This window comes from Phocoena phocoena, chromosome 8, assembly GCF_963924675.1.
Source record: "Phocoena phocoena chromosome 8, mPhoPho1.1, whole genome shotgun sequence".
Lineage (NCBI taxonomy): Eukaryota > Metazoa > Chordata > Mammalia > Artiodactyla > Phocoenidae > Phocoena > Phocoena phocoena.
This window is the reverse complement of record NC_089226.1, coordinates 109,796,727-109,817,009: the sequence shown is the minus strand read 5'-3', so window position 1 is coordinate 109,817,009 and position 20,283 is coordinate 109,796,727. Positions and strand designations below refer to the sequence as shown.

General features: G+C 64.0%; 2 protein-coding genes across 2 annotated transcripts; one reads left to right on the top strand and one right to left on the bottom strand.

Moving 5' to 3' along the window:
- Nucleotides 1-596: 596 nt before the first annotated feature.
- Nucleotides 597-7,201, bottom strand: LMNTD2 (lamin tail domain containing 2; the record flags this gene model as incomplete). The annotated part of the gene is made up of 15 exons (XM_065882503.1): nucleotides 597-728; nucleotides 810-920; nucleotides 967-1,081; nucleotides 1,324-1,520; nucleotides 1,605-1,724; nucleotides 1,817-2,006; nucleotides 2,122-2,418; nucleotides 2,654-2,947; nucleotides 3,237-3,325; nucleotides 3,411-3,479; nucleotides 3,788-3,943; nucleotides 4,055-4,139; nucleotides 4,545-4,697; nucleotides 4,787-4,912; nucleotides 7,137-7,201. Coding segments are annotated over 15 exons (2,199 nt in total), but the record flags the coding sequence as incomplete, so codon positions are not given.
- Nucleotides 7,202-7,773: 572 nt separating this feature from the next.
- On the top strand, nucleotides 7,774-9,311 carry RASSF7 (Ras association domain family member 7). Its single transcript, XM_065883076.1, has 5 exons — nucleotides 7,774-7,897; nucleotides 8,057-8,769; nucleotides 8,911-9,039; nucleotides 9,116-9,197; nucleotides 9,280-9,311. Exons 1-5 carry the CDS (start codon nucleotides 7,774-7,776, stop codon nucleotides 9,309-9,311), a joined length of 1,080 nt encoding a protein of 359 aa, XP_065739148.1.
- Nucleotides 9,312-20,283: the final 10,972 nt, after the last annotated feature.

Below are 20,283 nucleotides of genomic sequence, written 5' to 3'. Positions count from 1 at the left end.
TGGGAAGTGAGTCTGGTACAGGAGAGGACCCTCTTGGTAGAAGGAAGTTAGGAGTTGGGACCACCAAGGGTGGGAAGAAGGAAAGCCCAGGAGAGGATGGTCCAACTCACCACCGCTGGCCCAGCTGCCCACCTCTTCCGTGTGGCCTGGCCTTCCCTGGAGGAGCAGGCCTGGAAGAGAGCAGACTGGGCCCAGGCCGAGGTGGCTGTAGCTGGGCCCTGTCCATCCCCTGGCCAGCCCTCCAGCCGCCCCAGGGCTCTGAGCCACCCTTGGGTTGCCGTGGTCCCGAGCAGAGGCGCTTGCCCTAGGCCAACCAGGGTGCGACCACGCCTCCCATCCCTGGTGGACTTGTGGGGTTCCCCGCGCGGGGATGGGGTGGCCAGCTCCCTCCTCTTGGGGCCGGATACCCGGAAACCAAGCGAATCATTTTCGACTCTCAGGTGTACAGAAATGCGGTTTACTTGGTAGGCGGCGTTGGTTCAATAAACTATGCAGCTGGCACCGCCTGCCTCCGGCGCTTTCTCCCCGCCCCGCCCCGCAGCCACAGTCGTGGAGACGCGGGAGCACAGGCGCCGGTGCCGCCGCCCCGCCCGGCCCTACACCGGCCAGCGCGAGTCCGCGGTGATGGGCGGGCAGCTGAGGAAGCGGAAGCCGAACCTGCTCTCGGCCGTGCTCTGCACCGACAGCGCCACCATCGGGCAGCCGCGGTCCACCCTCTTCCGGCGCACCTGGGGGGGCGGAGCCTGAGTGGCCGCAGGGCGGGGCCGGGGCGGGGCGGGGGCTGCCCGGAAGCCCGCGCCAGCGCTCACCCGGACCTTGTGTTCCTTCCTAGCCTGGCAGTCCTCGAGGCCCAGCGCGGCCTCTGCGGGGGACAATGAGGGTGTGGGGTCGGCCGGCCGCCCCCTTCTCGCTGTCCGCCCCTCCCTCCACGTCCCTCCCTGCTGCGCACCCACCGGGGACGGGGACGGGGCTGGCGGGCAGGAGCTCTGGGTGGGTCTCGGCGGCGCCCTCGGGCCGCGCTGGCCCCTCTCGCTGGCGGAGGAGCTTTCTGGTGCTCAGGCGGGGCAACTGGACCCGCGTCCTGGGGGGAAGGGCGGTGAGGGGGGTCGTGAGAGACAGAGCCTGTCCGCGGGAAGGGGTGGTTCCGGAGGGGACGGGGCCAGGGGAGGTGGAGGACCTGAGGGGAGTCCTGAATAGCTGGAGGGTGGTCCTGGCAAGGGCGGGCCCTGGGGAGGTGGGGGACAGTCCTAGCAGGGGGTCTGGGGTCTTTGTCGAGTCTGGGCCTGGGGAGAAGGTACGGACTGGGGGACCCGAGGTCCTCACCCCGGCCTCCGGCGCCCGGCCCGGGCCTCCTGCACCCGACCCTTGCGCGGGGGTCGAGGCAGGGGCTGCTGCTCCGCGAGGTCGGCACCGGGCCGGGCCTCTGAGAGCGGGAAACGGTCGATGGACAAGTCGGTGTTGTCGGCGAAGATCTTGCACACGGGGGTCACGCAGTGAGCGGCCTGGTGCTCGCTGAGGACCTGCGGGGCCGTGGGGGACACGGTGGTCACCTCCACCCTGCAAAGCCCGCCCTTCCCACCACCCTCGCTGGGATCCGCACTGACCTCGCCTTGGGGGTTCAGGAGGAGGGTCACGCAGCCCCGGCTGGAGTGGAAGTGGACGGGCTCCTGGCCCAAGGAGGAGGGTGGCTGCCGCTTGGTGCTGCTGGGCGCCTCGCCCCACACCTGGGGACGGCGTCGGCGGCCGGTGAGGGGTGAGGGGCCGGCGGCGGGGGGGCCGGGGCGGGGCCGCGAGGGGCGCGGAGAGCAGGGCGCACCGTGATGTGTTGCCTTGGCTCCAGCAGCGTGCTGGGCGGGAAGCGGTACATGCACACGGGGAAGTCGTGCACCAGCTGCTGCAGCACGAAGCCACCCAGGTCGGCCGTCTCCTCCAGCGACTGGTTGAGGATGCGCACGAACCTCCGGCGGTGGCTCACCGCCATGATCTTCAGGCAGGAGCCCGTGGGGCTGGGGCGGGAGCGCGGGCAGGGGAGCTGTGCCGAGATGTTCGGGCCCTTCCCACCGGGGTCCCGCTAGGAGACCTGCTCCCGCCCTTGCGCTCGGGGCTGGCTCCCGTCCTCACCTTGGACAGCGCCCGTAATGCCGGGGATGGGGATCCTCACGGGACTCAGGCTCCTGGCCATTCTTGCCCTGCCTGTCCGAGTGGGTTTTCCGGAGATCCAGGGAGAGGCGGCCTGTCCAGGAGAGGAACCCCAATATGGAGGGTCCACTGGGGACATCTCCGGTGAGGCCAGACCTGGCCCACTGCGCCCTAAGGCTCCACGTGGGAGAGGAGCAGCATGAGGTGAGGGTCGGATCGCAGGGGAGACGGCTGGACCCAGGAGGCTGCGCGAAGCGGAGGAGCGCCTGGCAGTACTTGCTGGGACGTGGGGGAATGTGGATTCAGGCCAGAGCGCAAAGGCGGTAGCAGTCGTCCTCCAAGACCACCTTAACCCCTAGGGATGTGGCTGGAAAGGCCCCAACTGCCTCAAACTGGGCTACTGTGAAAGCCCAGAGGGTGGGGGACACCCTTTAGGACTTTGGGCAGAGATCACAGTCCCGCGGGGGTGGGAGGGGGAGAAACCAGGGGAGCCCCGCCCACTCCACCTTCCCACGTTGCTCGACTGTCCCCGCAGAGGCTCTGTGCCTGTGCCTCCTTCTGCTCAGCAGTGTGGCCTGGCGCCTGGAGAGGGTCCCCTGTCACTTTCTGCACATGGTAACGTGCAGCCAGCAGGCAGCTGCTGGACTCAGAATCGGCACCCCCGGAGCTGCTGGTGCCCACCAGGGGCAGGGAGCTCCACTCAACGCTCTTGAGACGATGCTCCCTCTGCTGGCAGTACAGCTCTGAGTTCCACTGGTCAGGCTGTGTGGCTGGTGGGAGCTCCAGGAGCGGCGGGACCCGGGGGTGCCTGCAGGCCAAGATCAGCTCGCTGCCCGTGGCTTCAGCTCCTGGACCCCAGCCCTGCCCCCATCCAGCCTCCATAAAGAGGGCAGGGCACACCAAGTTGTGGCCCCAGTCCCTAGGATCCAGCCTGGGCAAAGGGCTCATGGCTGGACAGAGATGGGCCCAGAGCCCTTTCCCTTCTAAGTGACCTGTCCAGGGACACTAAGGGGTGGAACTTGGAGTTTGGTCCATACCAACCAAGGCAAGCCCTCCCCTCCCCTCACCCCTAGGGAGTCCCCACCCAGTGCAGTTACTGTTGATCTGAGCTGGACTCGAGGTTGGTGAAGAGGTTGGGGTACCGGTGGGCGATGCTGTTCCAGTCCACATTCTCCAGCCGGAAACCCTGGCCAGGGAGCAAGAAGCACATGACCTGACCCTCCCGCAGGACTGCAGAGCCAAGAACACACCTGGAGGGCCTCGCTTACCACCCCAGCAGTGGGGGGCCGATCGTTCTCAGAGAGGTCACTGGGGCCCATCAGGGTCTCTGCCGTCACCACCTGCAAAAGGGGCAGCAGGCTGGGGGGAAGCGCTCCCCTCTGCCCAAGGTCACTCTCCCCTCTGACCTCCCCAGTGCCTGAGGCACACACTTGCTAAGTATCAGGTGTCAGGGACTACAGGGCTTGTAGCTCCTCCCTGCCCCAGGCCTCAGTCCCGGTTCCAGAGGCAGCCTGAGGGGGGCAGGCCTCCCAGGCAGCCCAGGGACCCGCAGCGGAAGCGCCAGTCTCAAGGGGACATGCTAGCTGTCGGAGGGAAGACCGAGGAGGGCGGACTTGGGGGTGGGGGGGCGCCCAGAGGCCAGGCTCACCTCCACACTGCCCGTGGAAGACCGCAGCATGCGGCCCACCCAGGAGGAGCGGGCCAGCTGCAGGAGGCAGGACTTCTGCAAGGCCTGCAACTCTGCCTCCAGCTGCCGCAGCGTGTTTCTGGTCTGCAGCAGCCGCTCCTCCAGGTGTGCCTTCTCCTGCTCGGGGAGGGCGGGGCCTTCTGCAGACCCTGCCGGCCAAGGCCAACCCCTGCCTGCCCCCTCAGCCCCCCGTCCGCACCCCACTCCCTGATCCCACCTGCCCCTCACCAGCTGGGCCTGTCCCTTCTGCTCTTCCAACTCCAGAGTCAGCTTTTGGACCTGGTTTTGCAAGAGCTCCCGGCTGCGCGAGCTCCTGGGGGAAAGGGCAATCTCAGCAGCCCCCACCTCTGGGTCGGCAGCCAAGGAGAGAAGGAGGGGCTCCTCTTCACTGTCTTTAGGGGCCTGAGGGCACAGAGTGCAACTGGGCCAGGCCAGGTCAGGCCCTGAAGAGGTCTGGGCTGGAGGTGGCGTCCAGGTTGGGTTCAGCACCCACAGACATGTTCGGGATTAGGGTCTGGGTGGCTTTACAGTATATTAACTTCTTCAGGGCTGGTGGTGGGGGGCTCAGGGCCAGGTAAGGACAGGGGCTAGAGGCGAAGATCAGGGCCAGGGTCAGGGCTGCGGTCTTGGCAGTGGACTTTGGAGTCAGACATGAACTCGGAGTTAGGGTCGGCACGGGGACTGGGCAGGCGGGGGACCAGCAGTATATGCTGCTGACCTCTCGGCTGGAAGCCCAGCCACTTCCTGCAGGATACGGCAGTGTCGGGCCTCCCGGTGGTTCTCGATCGCCCACCGCAGGGCCTGGATCTCCAGTTCTCGCTGCCTCCACAGCAGCCGCAGAGTGCGGGGGTCCAGGGACTCCGGGGCAGACCTGAAAGGCCAGCGCACCTTCCGCTTGATCAGGCCCTGCTCTCTGGCTGGCCTGGCCCAAGTGGCTGACCTCCCCCCTCCCCTCCTTACTGCGGGTTGACAGAGGAGACCATCCTGGTGGAGCTGGGCTTGGTGTCCTGAGGGCATGCAGGAGCCCCACGGTCAGGAGAGGCGCTGGCTGGGGGCCCCACGTGGCCGCTGACCAGTTCTCGGTCCACCAGGGATGGGAAAGCCTTTTCCTCGGCATCTTCAGCCTCCTGACAAGACTCAGGGGCCATTCTTGATGTTGAGGGAGTTCAGAGGAAGGATGGTAGGGCTGCCCTGGGTCCCGTGTGTGGGCACCCCTGCAGGGCTCTCCTTACGTGGCCAGCGCACGTGCGTGTGTATGGCAGCCCCAAGATGGCACTGCTGGTTCACAGGGCGTCACTCTCCGAGAAGGGGTGTGTGTGTGTGTGTGTGTGTGTGTGTGTGTGTGTGTCTGCCCCACAGGAAAGCACACTGCCAGTCACGTGGGTGTCCACACCTGCGTGTTTCTGACCAGGCCAGGGCAGCAGGTCACCCCCACCCCTGGCACCGTGTCACTTGGGTGTTCGTTCACACATTCCCTCTCATCTCCCCCCTGTCACCCTTGCCCTCCAGAAGCTGTAATCCTGCCCCCCGGCCTAGTGCAAGTGTCCCCAAAGGTGCTAGTCCTTTGCCGGTGATGTCCCTGTCCCCCGCAGACCCAGGGCCCTCCCCCCCCAACACTCACCTGAGGCCTGAAATCCAAGCAGGCCTGGGGAGAGAAACGCTCTACACTGTTGCCATGGATACCAGCACCCAGAAGGGGAGGGGCCGTTTGTTACCAGGAGCCTCCAGGGAGACCCCAGACCGGGGCCCTGAGTGGACCCTGGGCCCCCTCCTTGTCCAGCCCGAAGGAGAAACTGTGAGAGGCTGAGCTACTGCCCAGCTAACCTCCACAGGCCCAGAGGACACAGAGTGACCAGTAGGGTCTGCCATGGTCCCCAGCTCAGCCCAACACCTCCAACCGACGCTGGGGCAGGTTCCCACCGTCCCTCCCCAGCCTGACCATGGTGATCAGTGGGTATTGGTGGCATTGCTGCCCTGTGAGTGTGTCCACAGGCCAGCAGGATGGCCTTCGTGAGAATATAAGGTAAATAAGAAAAAAACAATCCCTGCCTTCAAAAGGACTCACTGGGGCCTGAGCTGACTGGGGAGGAGGGAGAGGCAGGTGAGAGCTCGGAGAACCTGGCGGAGGGGCTTGCTGAGCTCTAACCAGCAGTGGAACCCCTCCTGAGTTCCTCCTATGGCCTCTGTGCCCATAGCGGCTGGTGCCCATTTACCTGACCAAGAGAGAAGCCTCCCCTTCCCCTTCCCCCATCCACCTCCACCACTCGAGCAACTGCAGGGAGGCCTGGGGACACTTACATAACGATGACAATGGTCCCCTCACCCGCGCCTCTGGACAAAAGTGAGGCCCCAGACCTGACCCATTAGACTCACGCCCTCCAGTATTTGCCCCCCCCACCTTCATTCCTTCACCATTCATTCATTCAGACTTTCAGCTTTTGCTTTTGGTAGGGCTTGTGGTGGGAGGGAGGACACCACCCCCCACCCCCGCCCATGGCCGTCTGATTGGGCGAGTACAGCCTCTGGATGCCCTTGCCGCTGGGCCACACAGATATAGCATTGAGGCTACGAGGGGCCCTGGCTGCTGCGCTGGCTTGGGGTCTCCTGGCAGGACTGGCCTGGTGCAGGAGCGTGTCCACAGCTTGGGCAGGCATCGGGCCCCACTGAGGGCAGGAAAGGGTGGGGGGAAGGAACCTCAAAGAGTCCAGGGCCTTTGTCCCAGGCAACCTCTGGGCGGCCCCCTCACCCACCAGGATTGTCAGCCTGGCAGCAGCCAGAGAGGAACAGCGGCCAACCAGCTCCACTGCCTCCCGCTAAGAGCCGACGCGGGCCCATCAGGCCGGGGGAAGGGCGGTTCTGGCTCCGCGGCTCCGCTGGGCGCAGGCCGGGCTCGCGGGGTCCCAGGCTGGCGCCCCCTCCCTAGGCGGGAGGCTCCTCAGACTGGGCGGCTTCTGCGGAAGTCAATCATGGAGCGCGGCCAGGCACCTGCCCCACGCGCCGCCTGCGACCGCGGTCTGGGACGCGCTTCCGTGTTGCTTTCGGGCTTGGGGCGTGCGTGGACCCGGGCTCTGTCCGCTCCGCTGCTCCCCGGAGCCCCGCCCACACCTGGGCGCCGCCGGGGGCGGGGCGGGCGGGGAGCCAATGGGGAGGGCCAGGGGCGAGGCTCAGAGTAGGTGGCTAATGGGCGTCGGCATGGGGCGGGCAGTGCGCGTCGCGAAGCCAATGGAAGTGTGCGGGGCGGGGCTCTCCGGCCGTGGGCCAATGGGGTGGCGGGCCGGGGCGCTCCCGCGGTGCTGTAGGCGGCAGGTTGCGGCGGCGCCCGGCGCCTGGCAGCAGCCAGTTCGCGTCCGGATTCCGGAGGCAGGCGAGCGTCCAGGTGAGCTGCGCCGGGTCCCGGAACTTCCAGAGCGCAGGGAGCGGCCCCGGACGGCGATTCCGACGGAGGGGCGCAAGCCAGGCCGGCGTGGGGGCCGCGCCGCACCTGCACCCGCCCCGGGCGGGGACAGCGGCCTCGCGGCGATCGCGGGGACGGGCGGGAGTGGGGAGGGGCCGACCGTGCCGGGTGCGGTGGGTCTGGAGGGCCGAGGTCTGCGGGCGGACGCCCCGCGGGAGGGGCTGTACCCTCCGAGCCAGGTGGCTGGGTCTGGTTAATGATTTGCCTTGTTCCGGGAGTGGGGCGGGGCGAGAGCAGGCTGGGAAGTGGGGAAGCCTCCGAGCGCTGCGGGAGGGCACACTGGTTCCCCCTTTGGGGGGCACTGGTCTTTGCTACCCCACTCCCAGGAATGCGCGGCCTGCAGGTGGGGCTGGGCAGCAGACGCTGAGGGGCAGCAGTCCTGAGCCAGTTCAGGGGGTGAGGGGCAGGCCTCAAGGAGGAAGAGCGGGGCCAGGCTGTGTTGGGGCCAGGCAGGGCCTGACCCTGTGGCCTTCACCCTCCCTGCAGGACAGGGATGCTCTCAGGGCTGGCGGCCATGGAGCTGAAGGTGTGGGTGGATGGCATCCAGCGTGTGGTCTGTGGGGTTTCAGAGCAGACCACCTGTCAGGAAGTGGTCATCGCACTGGCCCAAGCGATAGGTGAGTCCCCTGAAGCACGGATGGGCCCAGCAGGTGCACCTGGGGTGCCCCGAGGAGGGTGGGGCTGCTGCTGATCCCTCTTGCCTGCCCCCAACTGCACAAGCCAGGTGGACAGACGGTAAGGGATGTGGGCTGACTGACCCCTCCCCCCTACCCCAGGCCAGACAGGCCGCTTCGTGCTTGTGCAGCGTCTCAGAGAGAAGGAACGGCAGCTGCTACCCCAGGAGTGTCCCGTGGGTGCCCAGGCGACCTGTGGACAGTTTGCCAGCGATGTCCAGTTTGTCCTGAGGCGGACAGGACCCAGCCTCGCTGGGAGGCCCTCCTCAGACAGCTGCCCTCCCCCTGAGCGCTGCCCAATACGAGCTAGCCTTCCCCCAAAGCCTCGACCAGCACTGGACCGTGAGCCCTGCAAAGCACTGCCCTTCAGCCTGGGGCTCCCTGGGCTGGCCCCCGGCCCTGTGCCCCCTGAGCCTGTGGGTCCCGTAGCACCAATGCCGGGCTGCTGCGCGGACCTGCAGGGCTTGGAGCGAACGGTGCGCCGGAACGCAGCGGAGCTGGGCCAGGAGGCCTTCTGGGAGCAGGAGCTGCGGCGGGAGCAGGCCCGGGAGCACGAGGGGCAGGCCCGCCTGCAGGCGCTGAGCGCGGCCACGGCTGAGCATGCCGCTCGGCTGCAGGCCCTGGACGCCCAGACCCGCGCCCTGGAGGCCGAGTTACTTATGGCCGCAGAGGCCCCTGGGCCCCCCTCACCCACAGCGTCTGTCGCAGAACGCCTGCGCCAGGACCTGGCCGCCCAGGAGCGGCAGAGTGTGGAGGTGCAGGGCAGCCTTGCCCTGGTGGGCAGGGCTCTCGAGGCTGCTGAGCACGCCCTGCAGGTGAGCCCGCTGGACCCCGCACCCCTGCCAGTTCCTCCATCGCAGGGTGGATTTGGGTGTTGGTCTCAGGATCAGACGAGGGAGAGCGTGAGGCCGTGCGGCTCCACGGCCGTGCGCCTCTGAGGGTCCCGTGTGCCCTAGGCCCAGGCCCAGGAGCTGGAGGAGCTGAACCGGGAGCTGCGTCAGTGTAACCTGCAGCAGTTCATCCGGCAGACGGGGGCTGCACTGTCCCCGTCCCCACGGCCGGACGGGGCTCCCCCTGGCACGCAGGTCAGAGCGGTTCTGGAGGGCGGCCAGGTTGGCGGGAGGCCCAGCCCAGCTCCAAGCTGACCCGCTCTTCCCACAGGATCTTCTGCCTCCGTCCAGAGAAGAGCCCCTGCCGGGAGCCCCCCCAAGTCCAGCCCTAGTGTCCAGCCTGAGCCCAGAGAGTATGTCTGTCTCCCCCACTGTGGGTGGGATGAGGTCCTTCTGTGGCCCCCGCAGCCCTCTCAGCCCATGTCTTCCCCACAGTCACCCCCATGAGGCAGAACTCCTGGAGGTAGCAGCTCTCGCCCCCGAGTGGACGTCCAGTGCCAGCCCAGCCCTGGCTCTGATGACGTGAGCAAGGGCAGCCAAGGCCAGCCCAGCCTGGATGACAGAAGGCGAGCTCGGGGCCACAGAGGACTCCTTCCACCATGCAGTGGGAAGCCCTGGTACCCTGGGTCTGAGGTGGGACTCCTCGGAGCCCTAGGGCTTCTGCTTCAGTGGGCAGGGGAAGGCTGAGGACTCTTGCTCTAGGCCTTGTCAAATCTGCGCAGACCCCTGGAGAAGCACGGGGCATGGCTAGCCCAGAAATCACTAGGCCCCAAAGGCCACAGCTCCTTGCTGGGGAAGGGAGGTGCACGGACCACCCTGTGTTCAGCCTGTAGGTATGCACTTGCGTGTGGGAGGCATCCTTCCCCACATCCGTGTGTGTGCAGGTGCGCGCACACGCGTGTGTGTGCTGCCTTCCCACCCCGACACTAAAACCTCAATAAACTGCCCCACGTGGCTTAAGTGTGTCCCAAGGCTGCAATGGGCAGGGTCTGTGGGGTCCCTGCATAGTCCCCTGAGCTGCCTGGGGCTGGCAGCAGCCAAAGATCCTGAGATGGGGGTTTCCCAGGGACCAGTCATCAGTTGGTCTAAAGCTGGAGCTCCCAGGGGCTCACATTTCAGGCTGCTGTGTCCACCCACCCCCTGGGGGGGTGGCCCTTCCCTGTTGGTGTGTGGGGGTAGGGGGTGGGGGGGGGTGTTTCTCTCCTTGGCAACCTGAGCCTGGGGTTGGAGTGGTGCTGGGCGCCTGAAGCAGCCTCAGCACTGACCTAGGTTTCTGTCTGGACCCCTCCTCCTCCTGGCTTCCCTCTCTGGCCTGCTCCCCACCAGCAGCAGAAAGCTCTGCCCGCTCTGGGGTGGCTCCTGGATATGAGGACTCGAGGACGCGCCAGACCCGTCCATCAGGTTTCCTGAGTCTGAGAGCTTGCGGGAACTCCTGGGTCTGCGAGGCCCAGGGAGCTTTGCTGGCCCCTGGAGGGTGTGCCGCCCACCTCCACTCCCCAGGTGGGCATGAAGCCTCAGCTGCATGCCTGCAGCCTTGAAATTGGGGCAGGGCGAGGTCCAAATCACAGCCCTGGTCCTGGGGTGGGCCACAGGCTCCCAGCTCAGAGAGCTGTGGCTGGGATGGGAGAGCTCTGCCGGTCAGAACCTGGGGGCTCTGAGGCTTGGGTGCAGCCATGTGTATTGAGGAACAGGGGACGGGACAGCCTAGATCACAGGGGTCTTCGTGCTTAGTTTGGGGGAGGGCAACTTTGGGATGGACTCAGCCTTCTTCTGGGGTGGCCCCTGAGCCGTGCCTGGCATTCCCCACTTCCTTTGGGGCCGACAGTAGGGGACGTGAAGTCCTGAGTGCAAGGAGCAAGGAAACCACCAAGCACACAGCTTATGGGAGTAACCAGGAGCCGGTACTTCCTGCCTGAGCTGCAGCAGGGATGGGAGTGGCTGCACGGGCCTGGTGGCAAAAGGGATCTGGCCCCGGCTTCCTCTGTGGAGCCCCCAGCCCATCCCCTCACCTGTCCACACTCCTTCCTGACCTGTGACTCCAGATAGGGCCAAGCACAGGCCACACAGGGTGCAGCCTGGAGTGCACGGGCCAGTAAGGCCTTGCCCTGGGTGGGAGGACTGGGGACTGTCCGAGGGGCCTGCTCCCTTCACCTGTAGCCCCCACCTGTGCTCCAGAGGGTTGGATGGACCGCTGGGTACCAGCCCTGAGCCTTAGCACGGCGTCATCTCCCAAGTTGAGCACGTAGGCCAGCAGAGGGCAAGGCCAGGTGCCATCTAGGGACCACCCTACACACACAGGGGAAAGGGGAGGACCAGCCCATGCCTTTCCCAGTGTCGTGGGCTTCCCCACTCCCCAAAGGGCGGCAGACACAGAACTGGGCGGACTTAAGGCCCCCGGTCTCCGCGTCTGTTTTCAGGGAACACCCGTTCCTTCTGAAGTCACTGGCAGGGACCTGCCCCTGGCCTGAGGCTGCCTCTGAGGACGCTGACAGCCCTCTCCAGCTCAGAGAGGGTCCTCAGGCAGAACCTTCCTCTGAGGCTGTTCCAGGTGAACAAAATTCCACACCCCCCGAAAGTTGCCAGAAGTGCTTCAGATCACTAAGCAAATCCTTGAGTTGCTGAAGTTTACTTTTGAGTTTTAAACTGTACTTTGAAAACAATGATGTGAAAGGTGTTGAGGTGACGAAAGGCCCAGCTCCCATCAAACCAGTGGATGGCAGGGCAGGACCCTGCCTGCTGTGAGTACCGGGCAGCTATCCTCACTGTCGCTCCACAGGGCCAGACTGGGTTGGGGGGAAGGCACTGGTGCCCCGACTGGCCTCAGAGTTCTTGCTTGCCCCCCGCCCCGCACAGCAGGGCCCTCCAGGGCTGGCTGAGAACACCAGGGTTCACAGACGGCTGCCCAGAGTAAGTCATCACCCAGTGGCAGCAAATCAGCTCTGTTGGTTCTCAGCCCCAAAGCCACCAACAGCCTCCCTGCCACCTGCGGAACCTGGCCCTGCCAAGCCTGCTGGGTGTGACACTCAGCACACCACATCGACCATCAGTTAGGACAGGGTCCCTCCAAAGGGGAGTCCGAGTCCACACAAGGCCCCGACTAAGCCTACCTCCCCACCAGGCTGCCCCAACCATCAGCCCCCACCACCTGGGAGAGGGGACAGAGCCTGCTGCTGGCCTCCTGGCGTCTGCAGGCCCAGAGGCTGCTCTGGGCCGGCTCCACAACCACAGGATTTTCACGGTGAACTCAAGAATCCCTAACAGGAAAGCGGGCCTCCAGGAGCCCCCGCCCCTGGGAGGGTGTGTCAGGGGTGCCACAAAAGGGTCTTCAGAGCCCCGCCTCCCTTAGCGGCCCCGCTGAAGTGGCAGAGTGCACAGAAAAGTCAAATCTGTCACCACTGTCCTCAAGGAAGTCCTCAGAGGTAGCCCTCAAGAGGCTGGTTCTGGAGGTCCTTGTCCCAATGTCCAAGGGTCGAACCCCGGCACCCGTGCCTGCCCAGGACTGCCTTAAGCTTGGCGACATCGGGAAGGCGGTCCCAGGAACCCTGCACATCCTGACACCCTGAGACACACAAGGGAAAGAGAGTTCCCTCCAAGAGGGCATCTGGTCCAACCTGAGCCCCCTCGTGAGGAGGACAGCGAAGTTCCCTGAATGTCCCCCGTTTTCCCTCAGCCCACTGCTGGTCGCAGAAAAGCACACCCAGTCCACGGGGCGCCTTTGCCCACCACCCGCCTTGGCGCGCGCCCTCTGACCCGATGTGGCCGTCCCCTGCCCTGCAGGGTCACAGAGGGGACGGGGCGGTCGCGCAGCCCAGAGACAGATCAGCCGCTGTCACACGCACAGTGGGTCCGGAGCAGCGCAGTGTGCGGTGGGCAGTGGCTGCCCTGCGCCTGGAGGGACCGCCGTGCGGGCGGAAGGGTCGTCCCAAGCCCCCGACCCTTCCCTCCCCTCCAACTTGGCTGTCCGATCCCGCTGCCCTTGCCCGGTCCGAGCTCCCGCCCGCCGGCCTGGGACCCCTCGCGCGTCACCTGCGACCCCGGCACGGGGCCGTCGCCGGCTTTCTGCCCAACTTCGGCGGCGGCCGCGGCCCCCTCGCGCCCCCGCCGGCTCCGCGCTCCGCGCCCGGCCCGTATGCAAATGTACAGGTCCCGCAGCCAATGGCCGGCCGAGCCGGGCCCGCCCTGCCGCGCCGCAGCCACTGTGTGAGAGCCGGGGACGGGACGCCGCGCCCACCGTCGCGCGGCGCCTCGCGGGCGCGGCCGGCGCGTTCCTCTCCGCACGTCGGCCTCTGGGCGGGGCCGCCACCTGCCGGGCGGGGCCTGCGGGCGCCGCGTCGCCGCCTGGCGCCCGGGGCAGCTCCCCCGCCGGCCGGTGCAGGTGGTACGACCCGAGGCGCTACCCACGCCGGCCCCGGCGGTGGAACAGCCCGGGCGCTTCGGCATCCTCGGCCCGCGCGAGCCGGGCCCCTCCCCGGGAAGGCCGGGCTCCGGCACACGTAAGCCGGACCGTGCCCTCGCGACCACCTACTGGCCGCGCCTCCTGCACCCACTCCGGGGCGGTCTGGCTGGCGTTGAGGGGGCTCCGCTTCTGCCTGGTTTGACCCGCGACACCCGCGGGCCGGCCCTGGGGACTCCTGGTCACTCCTGTCCGGAGGGGCCCCGGCACGGAGCGCAGGGCCCTCGGCAGCTTGCCCCCGTCCTCTGACCTGTCCTGTCCGGGCATTGAAAATTGTAGAAACCAAGGGAACGGAGCGTTTCAGACCTGGAGTCATCCGTTTCTGGTGTAGCCCCAAGGTAGCAGCCAGGGGAGTCGTGGCCCTGGCCCCTTCTCTTCACACTCCCCTCGCAGCCTCCCTGAGGCAGAATCATGGGTCATCCGGACCCCTAATCAGGCAGAGAGGTGCCCGAGCCCCTCCTGTTCTCCACCATCCAGTCTGGAGAGTTAGGGTTAGGGTTAAGGTCCTCTTAAGACCTTTGTGTCCCCTCCAAAGTAAGCAAGAACTCTCCCGTTTGCCCACCTCCCTCAAGTCAACCAGAGTCTCTGGCACCTGCCTCAGAGCCTGGCCCTCCCTGGAGGACCCCATTCTCCCTGCTCCAGGCAGCTACAAAGGGCCCCTCTGCCCCCGACTTGGCCCAGGGACAGTACCTCCTCAGCATCAGCCACCCCGGCTGCTCTCCTGCAGCCCTCCTGCCCCCCAGCTCACTACCCCACTCTTGTCCTCCCCGGAGCCCACTTAAGCCTGGGCTGGAGCCCACCAGTTGCCACAAAACCGGTGTGGGCCCCTCCTGCACCCTTCCCACCATCTTGGTCATTTCATTTCTTCCTTCAAAACTGTTGCCCGGGTGGCCGAGTGTGGGTCTCCAGGGAGACATCTGACCCTGCCTGGGACCTTGGGAGCATGAAGCCTGAGTATAGAAGTTCAAGTGCAGGGTGTTGGGTGTGGACCCTGTGGGCAGGGCCTGCACCTTCAAGACTGGGCGTGATTGGGGGCGGACAGACAGACAGAGGTTTGGAGGGGAGAAGTCTGGGATTCGGGGACAGGGACAGGCCAGAAATCAGGGTGACTCCCAGTTCCTGCCTTGCCCTGCTGGAACGACCTCCAGCAGTGCCCCCTCAGTCCTGCTGGTTCCAAATGCACCCTTTATCACCCTCTGAAGTGTACTGAATGGTGGTCCCTCAAAAAGTTATGTTATATCCAAATGCCTAGACCCTGTGAATGTTACCTTACTTGGAAAAAGGGTCTTTGCAGCTTGATGAGGTCATCCTGGATTATCTGAGTGGGTCCTAAATCCAAAGACAAGTGTGCTTTTAAGAAAGCTACAGACACACAGGGAGGAAGGCCATACGAAGACCGAGGCAGAGATTGGGGTGATGCTGCCATAAGCCACGGAAGACTGAAGGACCAAAAAACCAGAAGCAGAAACAAAGGATTCCCTCTACAGATTTCAGAGAAAGCACAGCTGTCAACCTAGATTTTGGACTTCTGGCCTCCTGGACTGTGAGAGAAGAAATTTGTGGTTTTAAGCCCCCCAGTCTGTGGTCATTTGTTGTGGCTGCCCTAGGACACTGATACACCTGCCTTCCTAAGTTAGGGATCACAGCCCTGCCTGTCTCCTTTCCCCGGCTCTGGCCCTGTGTGTTTGTGCAGGACTGATGGCAGGGGACGGGGCTGACCTGGGCTGGACAGAACCAAGGGAGCTCCCTGTCCAGCTCCACCCTCCTGTGCACACGAGGAGAGGAGCATGCATCCTGTGTCTGGGCCTGCCTGGGCCTGCGAGGGGCAGGAGTAGGGTGTGCCAGCATGCACCAGGGCCCAGTGAGGGCTGCAAGGTACAGGTTTTTTTCTCTCTCTCTCTTTTTTTTATTTATTTGTTTTTGGCTGCGTTGGGTCTTCGTTGCTGCATGCGGGCTTTCTCTAGTTGTGGCGAGTGGGGGTTACTCTTCGTTGCGGTGTGCATTCTCATTGCGGTGGCTTCTTTTGTTGCGGAGCATGGCCTCTAGGCGTGCAGGCTTCAGTAGTTGTGGCACGCGGGCTCAGTAGTTGTGGCACATGGGCTTAGTTGCTCCGCGGCATGTGGGATCCTCCCAGACCAGGGCTTGAACCCGTGTCCCCTGCATTGGCGGGCGGATTCTTAACCACTGCGCCACCAGGGAAGCCCTGCATGTGTTTATTATGACAATCTTCCAGCAGGCCTCAAGAGCAGCTGCAGGTGAGGGTAGGAGGGGCTGATCCTGCTCCAAGGGGGCTCCAAGCTGCTTGTCCAATTCCTTCCCAGGAGCTTTAGTGGCGTGCTCCCACCCACCCAGATTTGGGATCCTCTGCTGGGCGGTGTCCTCATATCTAGTGGTCTTTGGCAGGTAGGCATGTGTGTGCAGAAGGGCCGACACTGGCTGAGACCAAGCTGAGAGGGAGGGGGAGGTGCAGGGTGTTTACCATGCTGGACCCCACCCATCCAGCCCTCCATATCACTATTTTATAGCCAACGAGGCACAGAGGAATTGAGAAACTCTTCCGAGGTCACAAGATCCATACTTACGCTGAGAGCTAAAGTGTCCGGATTTGGGTACCTGGCCTGGGTGACACCCAAGAGGTACTATGCTGTGCCAGCGCTACACACACACACACACACACACACACACACACACACACACACCCACAGAGAAGATTCCCTCCAGAGTCCCTCACCTCTCTGGCACCATCCATTCTTCCTTTCTGCAAAGTCCTTTCCGGATCCTGTAAGCACGCGGGTTATTTCTCCCCTCATATAAAGAAAAAACAAAACAACCTTCTCTCGGTGGCCTTCTTCCCAGCTGCCTCCACTTTTGTTTCCCGCTTGGTGCTCGCCGGCCGTCACTCTGCTCGCCTTCTCGTTAAACCGCCTCCAGCTGCCCGGCCCCCCAGCGCTGCTATCCTCCGGGTCACCGGTGACTCCCACCTCTCTCCACACAGGCGTCCTCCTGGATGCGCCTTCTTCCCCTGGCTTCCAGGAGCCCTTCCTGGTTTCCCCTTTTACCTGGCATCTCACATCCAACTCCTCAACAACCGCGCCCCCCTCGGTTCTGTCTTCATAATCTACCAGGAGCGGATCGCTTCCCGCACCTGCGCTGCCCCAGCCCAGCCGGCACCACGGGGGTCCCTGAAGGGGGGTTGGCCAAAGAGGCCTCCCCACTGGTCCCCCAGGCCCGCCTCCGCTGCTCCATTCTGTTCACCCGCTGCCGCCCGGGGGATCCTATCAGCCAGCGCCTGTCACCCTGCTCAGGACCCTCCCGTGCCGCTCCCCGCCCGGCCCCACTTCGCGGGCCTCCCTTCTGTGGTCCCGGCAGCTTCTCCGAGCTCTCCCCACGGCTGCTCCCTCCGCCATCACGTCTCACCCGCTAACTACCACTGGCCAGTCCTCCTGCCCCCGGAGCCCCGGATTCTGCCCTTTTTATCAGAGCACGAATCAGCTTCTCACACACCACGCGGCGCAGAGATTCGCAACGTTCATTGTTTATTGTGTCTGGACAAGACGGGACTGGGGAATTGTCCTCGCTGTGCTCAGCGCCTGGCGGAGCCCGAGCAGAGGGTCCATCAGTGTTTGGTCGGAGTGAACGGACGGCACAAAGCTGCTCGTCACTGGAGCGCCACCAGGCCGTCCCGGCACGGCTCTCCGCAGCTCACGCTTGGCGTCTGAGGGATGGGAAGGGGGGTGGCGGGAGGGCGGGGCGGGGGCGCCGCGTGGAGCCGGACCCGGGTTGGGGGCGGGGCCATCGCACGGGGCGGGACCCTGGCTGGGGGCGGGACCCTAGGTGTGCCAGGCTTCCGCTCCCATTCGCCCTGGGCGACGGGCGTAGGGTCGGACTGTACCAGCTTCCCGACGGAGGGGCAGTCCCATAACAGCCCAAAGGCAGGCACTTAGAAACCTCAAGTTCTTCCGAGCAGCTTGTCTCTTTGGACTGTGATAACGCTTTAAACAGTGTTTCCAAAGCCTCGAGATCCCCAAGCTCAGGGAGCGGCTCTCTCTTCCACCTCAGGCCTTTCTTCCCCTCCCTGGTCCCAGTGGTTCCCGCCAAGGGCGGGGTGGAAGGACCCCGGAAGCCGGCTCCATGCACTTCCGGGTCGAGGAGCGCGCGGCGGCGGCGGTGGCGGCGGCGGCGGTGGCGGCGGCGGCGGTGGCGGCGGCGGCGTTCGGGCCTAGTCGTGGTTCTCGTTCGGGCGGCGGCTGCTGCAGTGGCGGCGAGCGCCCGGTAGCGGCCGGCGGGGCGTGAGGTTCCGGGTACGTGCTGGGCCGCAGCTTCCCGGGTGTCTGTTGCGCCCCGGCCGGAGGGCCGCCCCGGGCGTCTCGCGCTTTGTCTGCGGCCTGCCCAGCGGTGCGAGGCCTGCGCCGCACTGGCCCCGGGCTGGCGGGCGGCGGTGATCGCCTGCGGGCGCGGGAGGCCTCGCGCAGAAGCTGGGAGGCCCCGGGCTTGCAGGCGGGTTTCCGGGGGGGCGCCTTCCTAGAGCGAAGTGTGACCCTTTGCTAACTCGTTTCCAGCTCCTGGTCGTCTTTACTTTCATTGGCTTCGCCACTGTTTCGACAGGCCTGTTTGGTTGACGGGATGGTTTCCCGTTCTTTAACTCACGTAGTCTTCACAGCAGTCTCTCGGGACTAGGTATTGGCCTTCCTGTTTTACATACATAGAACGGAGCCCGGAGAGGTTTAAGTAACTTGCCAACGTCACACAGCTCCTGAGTGCGGAGCCAGGGCACTGTGTTAACCCTAGCCCTGATTCCTGACCCGTGTTTTTTTTTTTTTTAATAACAAGGATTGTTTTACATTTTTGTCAACTTTGGCGTTTATATACTTACTTTGTTTCTGCAGCAGCAAGATGGTAGTCAGCCTGTGAGCCACATTTTGGCCAGTGGTCACTTGGACAGAACCTGAGGCTGAAGTGAGGTTTGACTTGGGACATAGCACACCTTCCCTCTCCCTGGACCACTCGGTATTTTTTCTTAGGAGAAGAATGTTGTGTCAGAATGACAACAGCTGGTTCCTTTTTTTGCGCCAGGCTGGTGGCAAGGCCATGACAGGGCCAGCCTGGCTTTGGTTCTCTTAGCAGCCTCCCAGCATGGATTCTTGGTGTCTGTCTCAACCCTGCCAAGACCTTGCTGGGCCCTAGCTTTTTGACTTCCGTTGCAGTTTACAGTTTCGAGGTCTTGTAGCCTCTGTGGCAGACGATGAATGAAAGTTGAGAGTTGGCCCCGTGTGAGACGTTGGACCGGGCAGGCTTGCTCAGGGCCTGGTGATGGGCAGTCAGGTTCTGGTCCTGGCATAGCTGCCGGTGACCACACCGGAAGGTCTTTTGGTTCCTTAGTGATGGTTGGGATCGCAGGTGCTTTGAGTCCCTGAATTTGAAAAGAGAGGGAAATACTCTTTCTGGTTTAAATTTTTCCCCAGGTTCCCTTAAATCTGAAGGCTCGGCAGGAGCACCACAGTGCTGCGGGCGCTGCCGAAGACGGCCAGCAGCCGGGGGGCTGTGGGCTTTCCCGCAGAAAGGGCTTCCTGGCCGTTGGTCTGGGACATATGAGCAGAGGTGGGGATGGTGGATCTGAGCAGGCGTGTCTGAGCTGGGGCTGCTGGTGGGGCCAGTAGGTGCTAAGCCAGGGTCCCACTCGCACAGTGTTCTGAATGCAGGTTTCCTTACAGAGGAAGGGGGGCGGCCGGGGCTTGCTAACGGTGGTCTCTTCCTTCGTGGTCGTACAGCGCTTGCCCTGGAAAGCACCTTCAGAGGCTAGCCGGCTCTTTTCCCTGGGCGCTGCCATAAGTTACTGTGTACGATGATGCAGGAAGGGAGGGCTGTCGGGAGGCCTGGAGGTTCTCCTCGCAGCTGTGATGGAGAAGCACAGGGCTCTCGGGACTGATCCCCACAGGTGCAGGGACACGGGGAGTCAGTCATCCTGATTCCGGAGTTGGTGTCTCAAGCAAGCCAGACCCCATCGTGGCCGCACTGACCTCCTACAGCTCTCTGAGCCAGGCCCTGCCACTGCCCCTGGCAGGCAGGCCTAGGTCTCAGTCACCAAGGGAGAGGCCAGGGGTTATTTGTTTGTGCTTTTGACTTTTTGCGTGTGAACTGTCCTTGGCTGTGCTCTGTCGTCTCTTTGGGGGGTTACATTTTCTGTTTTTTTCCTCGGTAGGTTCCTGGGTGTGAGTATTTACCTCCCTCATAGACTGTGCTTCTCCAGGGCAGGACCCCTGCTGCACACAGTAGGGGCCGGGTAAGTATGAGAGCAGGTGTCCCAGAATGACAGCTATAGCCAGAGGATAATAGGTCTTCTTACCTGCAGTGGGCTGCAGCCATCATGCTCAGGGGAAAGGTGTCATCCCGTTGGGCGGACAGTGGCACCACGGTCTGTGCGTCTCCAGCGGAAGACATGGTCAGGACATGGGTACAGGACAGGGAAGGCCCCTGCTGTGTTGCTGACTCACCGAGAAGTGGGGTGCAGACCCTTAAGTTGAGTAGGACTGTTGCTGATTTTCTTAACCTTGGCCTGTTAGGTAGAAGAAAGGTGGTGGCTTTCAGGGGTTAAAAATTTCAGTTGGCTGCTTTCAGTAGAAGCATCATATGGCAGTTTCATGACATTGACGTGCCCTCGCTATTTTAGAGAGCATCGTCCCAGAATCGGGCTTTGTATGGGAAGTGAGGCATTCCGGGGTCTGAACCTGGCCTCAGCCCCATCAGGGGATCATTCTTTGGGAGCATCTGTACAATGGTGGTAGTGACGGCCCGTTCCCTTGTTTCTGTGATGCATGTGTAATACACAGTGTGTGGCCCACAGCCCATGGGAGAGAAGCCTGCATGTAGGATCCAGGAATGAGAGCCTTTCCTGGCTTCTGGGCACGCTGCTGTCAGCCTAACCCCCTGCCCCTGGATCTTGCTTTGCGCCTCTGCCTCCGGTCTTTCCTGTGACCCCTTTCCTTTGA